At 37.7% G+C, this 12,147-nt stretch overlaps 1 protein-coding gene across 1 annotated transcript in view; it reads left to right on the top strand.

Moving 5' to 3' along the window:
- The window catches only part of SEMA3A (semaphorin 3A), a 556,686-nt gene that overhangs the window by 529,320 nt on the left and 15,219 nt on the right, over positions 1-12,147 (top strand). The window contains exon 17 of the mRNA XM_005679076.3: positions 2,152-2,219. Within this exon, the coding sequence (XP_005679133.2) occupies positions 2,152-2,219 (68 nt within the window). The remainder of the gene's footprint in view (positions 1-2,151; positions 2,220-12,147) is intronic.

The raw sequence follows: 12,147 nt of genomic DNA, 5'->3' as shown, positions 1-12,147 counted from the left end.
TACTCAATTTTCTTAAGCCTCCAGTACTCAGAATTGAAACAACCTATTTGTATTACTCACATGTATCTATCCACTTCATTGGAAGTTTTAATTTAAAACAAAAACTTAGTGTGAAGATAATGTGTTACTGATCAAAGAAACCCTGAATATACTAATAAATAGCAATATGATCTTGTTACAGCAGTAAAATTAATTATGATAAAGGATTTATGCTTCTTAAATCATTTAGCTCTACTGCTGCTAAGTTGCATCAGTCGTGTCCGACTCTGTGCAACCCCATAGGCGGCAGCCCATCAGGCTCCCTTGTCCCTGGGATTCTCCAGGCAAGAATACTGGAGTAGGTTGCCATTTCCTTCTCTAAAGCATGAAAGTGAAATGTGAAAGTGAAGTCTTTCAGTCATGTCCAACTCTTTGCAACCCCATGGACTGTAGCCTACCAGGCTTCTCCCTCCATTGAGATTCTCCAGGCAAGAGTACTGGCGTGGGTTGCCTTTCCTTCTCCAAGGGATCTTCCCAACCCAGGGGCCGGACCCGGGTCTCCCACATTCCAGGCAGACTCTTTAACCTCTGAGCCACCAGGGAAGCCTAGTTTGAACTAAAAATATGTATTAATTTCATTCCATGTGAAATGTATAACATTGCCTAATTTAGTAATAATTCATTTGAATTTTAAGCTTTTCTTAATGAAAAATAATATAAAAACATCATAACTAAATCCGTAATAAGTTAAAACCTGGATATTAGTATATATTTGGAATGTTTACTGCATACCTAGAATCCAAGATTGAAGGAATTGCAATTAACACATTTTTGTTGTGCCTTGCAGATTTTACCTAATCCAATTTCATGTGTCTTTGAAAAGGATGTTTAGAGGCCTTTCAATTTATATATTCTTTGTGATGGCATTTTTTGAAAGCTTAAATGGCAGTAAAAAAAAATTCCGTCCCAAATGCTTTGTGGTTCGTGTTTCACAAGTTCTTTTGTTGGCTCAATTTTGAAATGTGCACCATCTGTTTGATAGTGTCACCAATACTACAAATAGAAATTTATAAATACTTGGGACTTCTAAATTTATGAATACAGTAACAAATTACATGTTTCAGTTCTCAGTGGCGTTTGTGAGAACTTTTTTCAGTGCTGGTAACTGACTTTGCAGCAAGACAATACCCATTAAAATAGATGCAATATACAGTTGGGCAAGTGTCCCCAGTCTTTTCCCCAGTTACACATAAGCAGTCTCCATTTTTAGCCTTTTACTTGAACTACACACCTTGTTTGCACCATAATGGCTCCTTATTCCCAGTTAACCTTTAGCAAATTGTAGAGAGAAGGTGCCCAGAATGAACTATAACAAACATTATCTGAACAGTAGAATGCAGGAGAATTTAATTTCAGTTTTATAGCAAATTTGCTTTTCTTTTAGAGGTAAGTTCGTCTTCTCTCTCACCTTCCTCTTATAAAAGGAGACTTGCTCTTTAATATTTGTTGTTGTTTTGTCCTTTTATTCACTTCAGAAGTAAATTGGTTTGTAGTCATAACTATGTAATCATAAAAGAAATGTTTTATTAAAAAAGGTTGATATAGCAAACAAAAAGAAAAGTTACAGACTAAATTACAATATAATTCTTTGTCTTAATACTATAGTTTAACAAAAACTAATTTAAGGAATTATGTATAAATATTAAGACAAAAATTCATATGATTTTTAATTTTCAATCTTACTCCTTCATTAGTAACTAGGGGAAAAAGTGTTTAATTCTATTCATTGAATAAATGGGTTGCTATTCTATATTTTGTGTTTTTTCCTCAGAATTAAAGTATTAGGAATTTTGACTTTTTTAGATGTTAGGTTCTTATTGATTGACATTCAGTAGCAAAAGAACCCATGAATTTCCTGTTATCAATACCTTAAAAGACTTTTAATGCATTGTTATTTATTTAGTGCATTTATATACTATTTTCCGTTTGATCATCTTGGAGACTTCTGTTAGAGGTATAATGAACTGCTTTAAAAACTCTTTTAGTCATATATAGATTCATCTCTTCTAATAAACTCCTGGGATCTTTGATTTTGATTCTTCTTGATTCTTACAACAAATCCCCAAGAAAGAACAGAGATACAGTAATGCCTTTTAAATATAATTGTTTTAGACGCACGAGACGACAAGATATAAGAAATGGAGATCCATTGACCCACTGTTCAGACTTACAACACCATGGTAAGTTACATTTTTAATCTTTCAACCTGCTTGCACTAGGGTAAAACCAAAAGCAGCAATACATGTGCTTACAAGTTATACCCCCCTGCCAGAATACTCAGAGAAGTGCAACTGAAGAGAAAGAACATCTTGTGGAAGAAAATTATAGTGAACACAAAGCACTGAATTATGTTTTATTAATGTAGGTATGATAAGTTCAAGATATTAGACCCTTATGAGACTTCATGCTCCATTTTCAAATGTTACCCAAAGGAAGTCAGGTTTAAGTATATGCTTTAATACATAGTTGCAACCTGAGTAGTAGGCAGCAAATATATTCATTTAAATATATCCAAGGAGAAAATGTAGTCTTAAACTCAGCCATGCAAATTTTTCATTTATATGCTGATAGTATAGACCCAGTACATTATTACTGAGTATCCTACTCAAGTAAAAGTTAGTTTGGATGTCTTCACACTGATTTACCAGTAGGATATTCCCCTGAATCGGGGGATTTTAGATCAAGTTCATTTTGTGCTTTCTAAAAGATGTCAAGTTGCTTATTTAATGGTGAAATATCAACCAGTCTTTATTTAAAATGAAGTAAAATTGTAGTATATCCCATTCATCCCACTTCAGCCCTTTACAGAAAACAAAATTAATTAGGCTATGCTTCCCTCTGCTGGGAAAACTCAGCAATGACATCACTGCTTATGAACAGCTCAATTAAAAATGGCTAAAATATCAACTGTAAACATATTATGTGTAATTTGACATAATTATCCTACTAACTTAACTAATTATCCTATTAATATCCTATTATCCATAATTATCCTATTGACTTTTTTGGTGCCTTTTACATTAATCTTAAAAGAAGGTTTACTGTTTTTATCAATTACTTGAACTTGATCTACTAATTCTGTGTAAAGAATATTCATGGGTAATTCAGTTCAGTTCAGTTCAGTCACTCAGTCATGTCCGACTCATTGTGACCCCATGGACTGCAGCACGCCAGGCCTCCCTGTCCATCACTAACTCCCAGAGTTTACTCAAACTCATGTCCATTGAGTCGATGATGCCATCCAACCATCTCATCCTCTGTCGTTCCATTCTCTTTCCGCCTTCAATCTTTCCCAGCAACAGGGTCTTTTCAAATGAATCAGTTCTTCATGTAGGGTGGCAAAAGTATTGGAGTTTCAGCTTTAATATCAGTCCTTCGAATGAATATTCAGGACTGATTTCCTTTAGGATGGACTGGTTGGATCTCCTTTCTTCTCCAACACCAAGTTCAAAACCATCAATTCTTCAGCCCTCAGCTTTCTTTATAGTCCAACTCTCACATCAGTATATGACTACTGGAAAAACCATAGCCTTGACTAGACAGACCTAGTTGGAAGAGTAATTCCTCTGCTTTTTAATATGCTGTCTAGGTTAGTCATAACTTTTCTTCCAAGGAGCAAGCGTCTTTTAATTTCGTGGCTGCAGTCACCATCTGCAGTGATTTTGGAGCCCGAAAAATCACTGTTTCCACTGATTCCCCCATCTATTTGCCATGAAGTGATGGGACCAGATGCCATAATCTTAGTTTTCTGAATGTTGAGTTTTAAGCCAACTTTTTCACACTCCTCTTTCATTTTGATCAAGAGGTTCTTTGGTTCTTTTTTGCTTTCTGCCATTAGAGTGGTGTCATCTGCATATCTGAGGTTATTGATATTTCTTCCAGCAATCTTGATTCCAGCTTCTGCTTCAACCAGCTCAGCATTTCTTGTGTACACTGTCACATATACTCTGCATATAAGTTAAATAAGCACGGTGACAATAACCAGCCTTGACATTTTTGGAACCAGTCTATTTTTCCATGTCCTATTCTTACTGTTCCCTCCTGACCTGTATACAGATTTCTCAAGAGGTAGGTCAGGTGGTCTAGTATTCCCATCTCTTTAAGAATTTTCCACAGTTTATTGTGATCCATACAGTCAAAGGCTTTGGCATAGTCAATAAAGCAGAAATAGCTGTTTTTCTGGAACTCTCTCACTTTTTCATTGATCCTGCAGATATTAGCAATTTGATCTCTGGTTCCTCTGCCTTTTCTAAATCCAGCTTGAACATCTGGAAGTTCATGGTTCACGTACTTTTGGAGCCTGGCTTGGAGAATTTTGAGCATTGTTTGCTAGCATGTGAGATGAGTACACTCATGTGGTAGTTTGAGCATTTTTTGGTATTGCCTTTCTTTGGGATTGGAATGAAAACTTTCCTTTTCCAATCCTGTGGCCACTGCTGAGTTTTCCAAATTTGCAGGCATGTTGAGTACAGCACTTTCACAGCATCATCTTTTAGGATCTGAAGTAGTTCAACTGGAATTGCATCACTTCCACTAGTTTCCTAAGTAGTGCTGCTTTCTAAGACCCACTTGACTTCACATTCCAGGATGTCTGGCTCTAGGTGAGTGATCAGACCATCATGATTATCTGGGTTGTGAAGATCTTTTTTGTATAGTCTTCTGTGTATTTATATCACCTCTTCTTAATATCTTCTGCTTCTGTTAGGTCCCTACCAGTTCTGTCCTTTATTGAGCCCATCTTTATTCTTGCCTGGAGAATCCCATGGACGGAGGAGCCTGCTGGGCTACAGTTCACGGGGTCGCAAAGAGTCGGACACGACTGAGCGACTTCACTTCACCTTGCATGAAATGGTCCCTTGCTATCTCTAATTTTCTTGAAGAGATCTCTAGTCTTTTCCATTCTGTTGTTTTCCTCTATTTCTTTGCACTGATCACCGAGGAAGACTTTCTTATCTTTCCCTGCTATTCTTTGGAACTCAGCGTTCAAATGGGTATATCTTTCCTTTTCTCCTTTGCTTTTTTGCTACTCTTCTTTTCACAGCTATTTGTAAGACCTCCTCAGACAGCCATTTTGCTTTTTCCATTTCTTTTTCTTGGGAATGGTCTTGATCCCTGTCTCCTGTACAATGTCATGAACCTCCGTCCATAGTTCTTTAGGCACTCTATCAGATCTAATCCTTTGAATCTATTTCTCACTTTCACTGTATAATCATAAGGGATTTGATTTAGGTCATACCTGAATGGTCTAGTGGTTGTCCTTACTTTCTTCAATTTAAGTCTGAATTTGGCAATAAGGAGTTAATGATCTGAGCCACAGTCAGCTCCCAGTCTTATTTTTGCTGAATGTATAGAGCTTCTCCATCTTTGCCTACAGGGAATATAATTAATCTGATTTCGATATTGACCATTTGGTGATGTTCATGTGTAGAGTCTTCTGTTGTGTTGTTGGAAGAGAGTGTTTTCTATGACTCTCTTAGCCTTTCCCCTGCTTCATTCTTTACTCTAAGGCCAAATTTGCCTGTTACTCCAGATGTTTCTTGACTTCCTGCTTTTGCATTCCAGTCCCCTATAATGAAAAGCACATCTTTTTTAGGTGTTAGTTCTATAAATTCTTGTAGGTCTTCATGAAACCTTTCAACCTCAGCTTTCAACCTTCAGCATTACTCATCGAGGCATAGACTTGGAATGAATTGTGATATTGAATGGTTTGCCTTGGAAACAAACAGATATCTTTCTGTTGTTTTTGAGACTGCATCCAAGTACTGCATTTTGGACTCTTGTTGACTATGATGGCTACTCCATTTCTTCTTAGGGATTCTTGCCCACAATAGTAGATATAATGGTCATCTCAGTTAAATTCATCCATTCCAGTCCATTTTACTTCTCTGATTCCTAAAATGTTGCCATTCAATCTTACCATCTCTTGTTTGACCACTTCCAGTTTGCCTTGATTCATGGACCTAACATTCCAGGTCCCTATGCAATATTGCTCTTTACAGAATCAGACTTTGCTTCTATCACCAGTCACATCCACAACTGGGTGTTGTTTTTGATATGACTCCATCTCTTCATTCTTTCTGGAGTTATTTCTTCAAGGATCTCCAGTAGCATATTGGGCACCTACCAACCTGGGGAGTTCATCTTTCGGTGTCCTCTATCTTTTTGCCTTTTCATGGGGTTCCCAAGGCAAGAATACTGAAGTGGTTTGCATCCCCTTCTCCAGGGGACCTGTTTTGTCAGAACTCTCTACCATGACCCGTCTGTCTTGGGTGGCCCTACATGGCATGGCTCTTAGTTTCATTGAGTTAGACAAGGCTGTGGTCCATGTGATCAGATTGGTTAGTTTTCTGTGATTGTGGTTTTCAGTCTGTCTTCCCTCTGATGGAAAAGGATAAGAGGCTTACAGTAAATCTTTAATCCAATTTTCTATTGATGGGTGGAGCTGTGGTCCCTCCCTGTTATTTACCTGGGGCCAAACTACTGTGGAGGTAATGAAGATAACGGAGACCTCCTTCAAAAGGTCCCATGCATGCACTGCCACGCTCAGTGCCCCCAGCCCTGCAGCAGGCCACCACCGACCCATGCTTCCACTGGAGACTTCTGGACACCCCTGGGCAAGTCTGGGTCAGTCTCTTGTGGGGTCGCTGCTCCTTTTTCCTGGGTCCTGGTGCACACAGGGTTCTGTTGTGCCCTCTAAGAGTCTAGTTCGCAGTCCTGTGTAAGTTCTGGCAGCTCTATGGTGGGGTTAGTGGCGACCTCCTCCAGAAGGGCTTATGCCATACCCAGGTCTGCTGCACCCAGAGGCCCTGCCCCTGCAGCAGTCCACTGCTGACCCTTCCTCCACAGGAGACACTCATGCACCCAGAGGTCCTGCCCCTGCAGCAGGCCACTGCTGACCCTTCCTCCACAGGAGACGCTCAGACACAGTTCTGTCACAGTCTCTGTGGGGTCTCTGGGTCCTTCCATGGGTCATGATTGTTAAGAAAGAAAACATGTTGTACAACATTCAAAAACCTGGTTGCCTTTCTGAAGGTCCTTGTTGTGTATCCTACATACGTTGCTGTGTGATTTGTGAATGCCTACAAGGTCGTTTGGAGATGCCAATACTAGGAGATAGGTTGGCTCATATTGAACCTATATTTTGAATCCATTTTGCTTATAAAATTTTCTTCTCTGTTTATTTGCTTTCCTATCTGTTACTGTTCTCATTATGAAGAAAAAAATGCCACTAGATAAGAGGAAGAATTTTTGTGTTTATACAGATTTAGTACATTGTTGATGCACACTCTCATTAAATTTTTCAGAATGTCAGGTTGGTTTATTTCTCTTCCTCAGTTCATCTCTTCTCAGTTCTTTGTTGTGTTTCATCACAACAAAAATTTTGAGCATTGGACTAAAGGGTTAAAAACAACTGACAAGTTAGAGCTCAGTCAGTTCAAGCAGACAGATACTTGATTAGATAGACACTCCTAAGACGTGTGAGCAGGCTTACCCCAAAAGGAGCTCTCTTCCTCCTTCCTTTCCATTCCTCTTGGCTTCCCCCTTTTGTACTCCCAGTCTGCTCCTTTTGGTTATGCCCAGTGCAAAGTAGGGCTTATACTCACCACCAGTCAATGAAAGGGAATGCAGGGGGCATATGCTCAAGGCCAATTGACAATTCCAAGTTACAACACAGCAGGCTGTGTTGTTTATGACTTCCCATATGTCTTCACATAATTCAGTCTGTTATAATTAGATGTAAAATATTCATAAGCCCATTATGGGCTCCAAACTGCCTTCTCTAAGGTTACTTAAGCTCCTTTGATTATTTTGTATCCACTCTGTGCCTAAGGCACCTGTGCAGGAGCTGAAAAGTCTCTGTAATTATCTTGTAGGCTGTGAGCTCTCCTGGGTGTGTCTGGGATGGAGTTTAGAGGTCAGTTTTCAGCCAGGCCTCCCCTTGTTGCTCATCCTACCTAACAAGTTTTTGCCTTTATATGGGTTTAGCACATTGTTGGCACACCCTCATTAAATTTTTCAGATGGCATATTTCAGTTGGACAACAAAATATTCCCTCATCTTCCATTTATCTATTTCACATAGAAATATTGAATCATGATAATCAGCTTTTCTGCAATTCAGTATTATGAAATATTAATTCCTTATATTAAAGAGTTTATTTGCTTAGATATGGGCTTCCCTCGTTATTCACACAGTAAAGAACCTACCAGCAATGTAGGAGACCCAGGTTCGATCCCTGGGTTGGGAAGATCCCCTGGAGAACGGGAATGGCAACCCACTCCAGTATTCTTGCCTGAAGAATTCCATGGACAAAGGAGCCTTGTGTTTCACAGTCCCAGGGGGTTGCAAAGAGTTGGACACTACTGAATGACTAAGGGACTAATGCTTTCACTTTTTCACTTTTCTTAAATATGGAAAGACTAATGATACTAACTAGAAGTAAATGAAACAAGGTGATATAACTAGAGCTCATTTCCTATGAAATTTAGTCTCCATGACAATATAAACTTGCTATTTTGCTCAGTTTTTTATCTCTAGTTATAACAGATGCAATATTGTGACTGTTGTAGATATTCATTGAACAAATATCTGTTGAATGAATGATCTAAACATTTCAAGCTATAGAATAGTATTATTTTTGTTAATCAGTAGAGATTTGATCTAAACAGCATTTGTTATTTATTGTGAAAATGATTTGTAATACATTGTTAGTAACAGCATTGTATTCAGAAGTAGAATCTTTCTTAAGAAATATTGTAAACCAAACAATTAACTAATAAATTATAATTACAAACCACTTTACATAGGATACCATGCTATGTTTGAAGATTGTTAAAGAATTTTATATATATATACATATATATATATATACAAACACACACACATATATCTTACCAATCTTACCAATATATTCATTTGTTTAGCAATTCAGTCCCTTCATAGACTCAGTTAAGTGTTTTTTCAAAATGATATGTATTCTGGAATTATGAATGTACATATATACAAGGAAAAGCTGACCAAAGTCATATTTATTTAAGTGAGGCAATGGATAAATAAATATTGTTGACTGTTGAGTGTGTGGACTTTGGAAAGTGCTTCAGATTTTAAGGTTACATTTTCATGAAATTAGAGTGGCAGCCTATAAACTTTGGGAATATGAAATTGCTTAGTTATAGAAAGTTAGAATGAATGTGAATAATTTTTTCTCCTGATTCTTCAGTATGAATGCATACTATAGGGAGAGAAAAATAATTGCTGAGTTTCAGTGTTACCTGGGGTATGTGTGTGTGTGTGTGTGTGTGTTTGTATAAAAACAACCCCAAGTAGATGCTTGTGATATATGGGAGGAAATGGCAAAATAGTTTAAGCTCTACAGCAGTAAAAACATTCCTTTTTTGAAGGCCTCTTTATTCCTTGTCTGCTTGTCTTACTAACTGACCAAACATAAAAAATATACACCATAGATTACAGTGAATTTCAAATGTTTGGAAACTTAAGTCAGACATTCCCATATGGTCAGATTGGGTCTTACCATTAGGAATCAGTGATGTCAGTCTTTGAAAGTAAAATGGGCAGAAATCCAGAGCTCAGCCCTGTTAAATCATGTATGTTGTCTTGCTAATGTCACATCTCACATTGAGTAAAATATATGTGGTCATGTGGAAACATATAAAGATATGATATATCTTTTCAAGAAAACTGCTAAATGACCTGAAGCCAAATTATTCACTTCAGGACGATTAGTTCCAGCTGTAATGGTAAACATATTCTGTAACACTCTATATTTTACATATCCTGGAGATTTTCATAGAGAGACTATATAAAACAGCTCAGAATTAAGGTGGAAGAAATTTCACTCTTGATGAAACCTTTCGCACTCACACAGTGCTCTGTTCCCCCTCTTGTAAAGAAGTACTAATGATGAGCTGGCCTGGATGACAGAATAATCCAGCTCCACTTCCCTTTGGTCCAGCACACTCTCCCCCATCAGGGGTGGCCTTTCGCCTAGGGAAATTTCAGTACAAAACCCTAAATATAGCTGTGCTGGCAGATCTTCTTGTCTTCCCACTCACACCTCATACACAATGCTAACGAGAAACCTCCAATATGTTCCCTTCCCTAAAATAACTATTGTGCACAAAATTGGAGTTTGATTTTGCATTCAAGAACATGAGTGGTTGAGTCAATTTACTTTTAAGGTACCTCTCATTCTTCCTTCTTTGTTAAACAAGCTGATCTACATGTCCAGAAAGTAAAAAGTTATACCAGCAGTAACAATTTTAAAAATTAACATCATCTTAAATTTTTGAATCTTCAAAATAGTTTATGTTCTAACTTCTATGTAATGCCATCATTGAATTAGTTCTCTTGACTGTTCTACATACATGCATTTCCATTCCAATAGCCCACAGTAGAATGTTCTTTGAGTCCAATCTTCTTCATTATTTCTACAGCTACTTCATATCAATTTACGTCTTGGTTGGATTCAAAATGGTTCTAAAATTTCGTAAAATATCTTTGGCAGTGTCATCTCTATGGTCTTTAAAGCTGTAAATTTAGTATTTTGTAGCACTGCTAATCTGGTCTATGCTTTAGCTTCTTTTAAACATATAGAAAATCCAGCTATGAATCTGAACATTTGGCCCCAAAAGAAGCCTTAAGATTTGATAAATGAGCTGATATCAGTCCTTGAAAAAAAAAAATCCCTAACTTTGATAAATTATTAAATTGTATCAAGTCTAAGATGTCACAGAATATAGAAGGCACCATTTTGCTATGTATTGCTTAGAAAAATTGCCCAAAATGAACAATAATATAGGGTCCCAGCATCAAACCAGAACTTTTCAGTGTGGGCACAAAGGATAAATTAATTCCATAGCAATGAAACTTCCCTGTTTTACTCCTTGAACCACAAAGTTGATCCTCCTGAAGGTTTACTTTCTGAATTCACAGCAACAAGGTGGACTAAAACTTCAGACAAAACTTCAGGGAGGTATCAGCTTAGTAGGGACTCATGTGTCTGGCAGAAGTTAAGAACAAATTCTTTCCAAAAGAAAGCAACTTCAACTCAGAGAGCAGTCATAAAACATTCTGATGTCATACACATTGAAATATAAAGAAGTATGCATCCTAGAATAAAATTATTATAGTTAAAATTATTATAGTGTCACCTTCTATAATTTTATAAACCCTTTTTGAAACTTTTCACTGGAAAAAACCATCAACACAGCTGTCTTCTGATATTACATTAGGCAAATAATCCAACTATTCATAGTATATGTATGCAAGGCCTGCATACACAACCTGAATAAGAAGAGGTTTGAAATATTTTGTGCTATCAATATTCCTTATTAAAGTCTTTAAATATGTCATCAGATCACCCAATTGTTTCAGTTCAGTTAAGTCACGTCCAACTCTTTGCGACCCCATGAACCGCAGCATGCCAGGCCTCCCTGTCCTTCACCAACTCCTGGAGTTTACTCAAACTCATGTTCATTGAGTTGGTGAGGCCATCCAACCATCTCATCCTCTCTTGTCCTCTTCTCCTCCCACCTTCAGTCTTTCCCAGCATCAGGGTCTTTTCAAATGAGTCAGCTCTTCGCATCAGGTGGCAAAAGTATTGGAGTTTCAGCTTCAACATCAGTCCTTCCAATGAACACTCAAGACTGATCTCCTTTAGGATGGAATGGTTGGATCTCTTTGCAGTCCAAGGAACTCTCAAGAGTCTTCTCCAACACAACAGTTCAAAAGCATCAAGTCTTTGGTGCTCGGCTTTATGGTCCAGCTCTCACATCCATACATGAATGCTAGAAAAACCATAGCTTTGACTAGATGGACCTTTGTTGGCAAAGTAATGTCTCTGCTTTTTAATATGCTATCTAGGTTGGCCATAACTTTCCTTCCAAGGAGTAAGCGTCTTTTAATTTCATGGCTTCAGTCACCATCTGCAGTGATTCTGGAGCCCCAAAAAATAAAGTCTGACACTGTTTCCACTGTTTCCCCATCTATTTCCATGAAGTGATGGGACCAGATGCCATGATCTTCGTTTTCTGAATGTTGAGCTTTAAACCAACTTTTTCACTCTCCTCTTTCACTTTCATCAAGAGG

This window comes from Capra hircus, chromosome 4, assembly GCF_001704415.2.
Source record: "Capra hircus breed San Clemente chromosome 4, ASM170441v1, whole genome shotgun sequence".
NCBI lineage: Eukaryota > Metazoa > Chordata > Mammalia > Artiodactyla > Bovidae > Capra > Capra hircus.
This window is presented reverse-complemented; position numbering and strand designations above follow the sequence as displayed.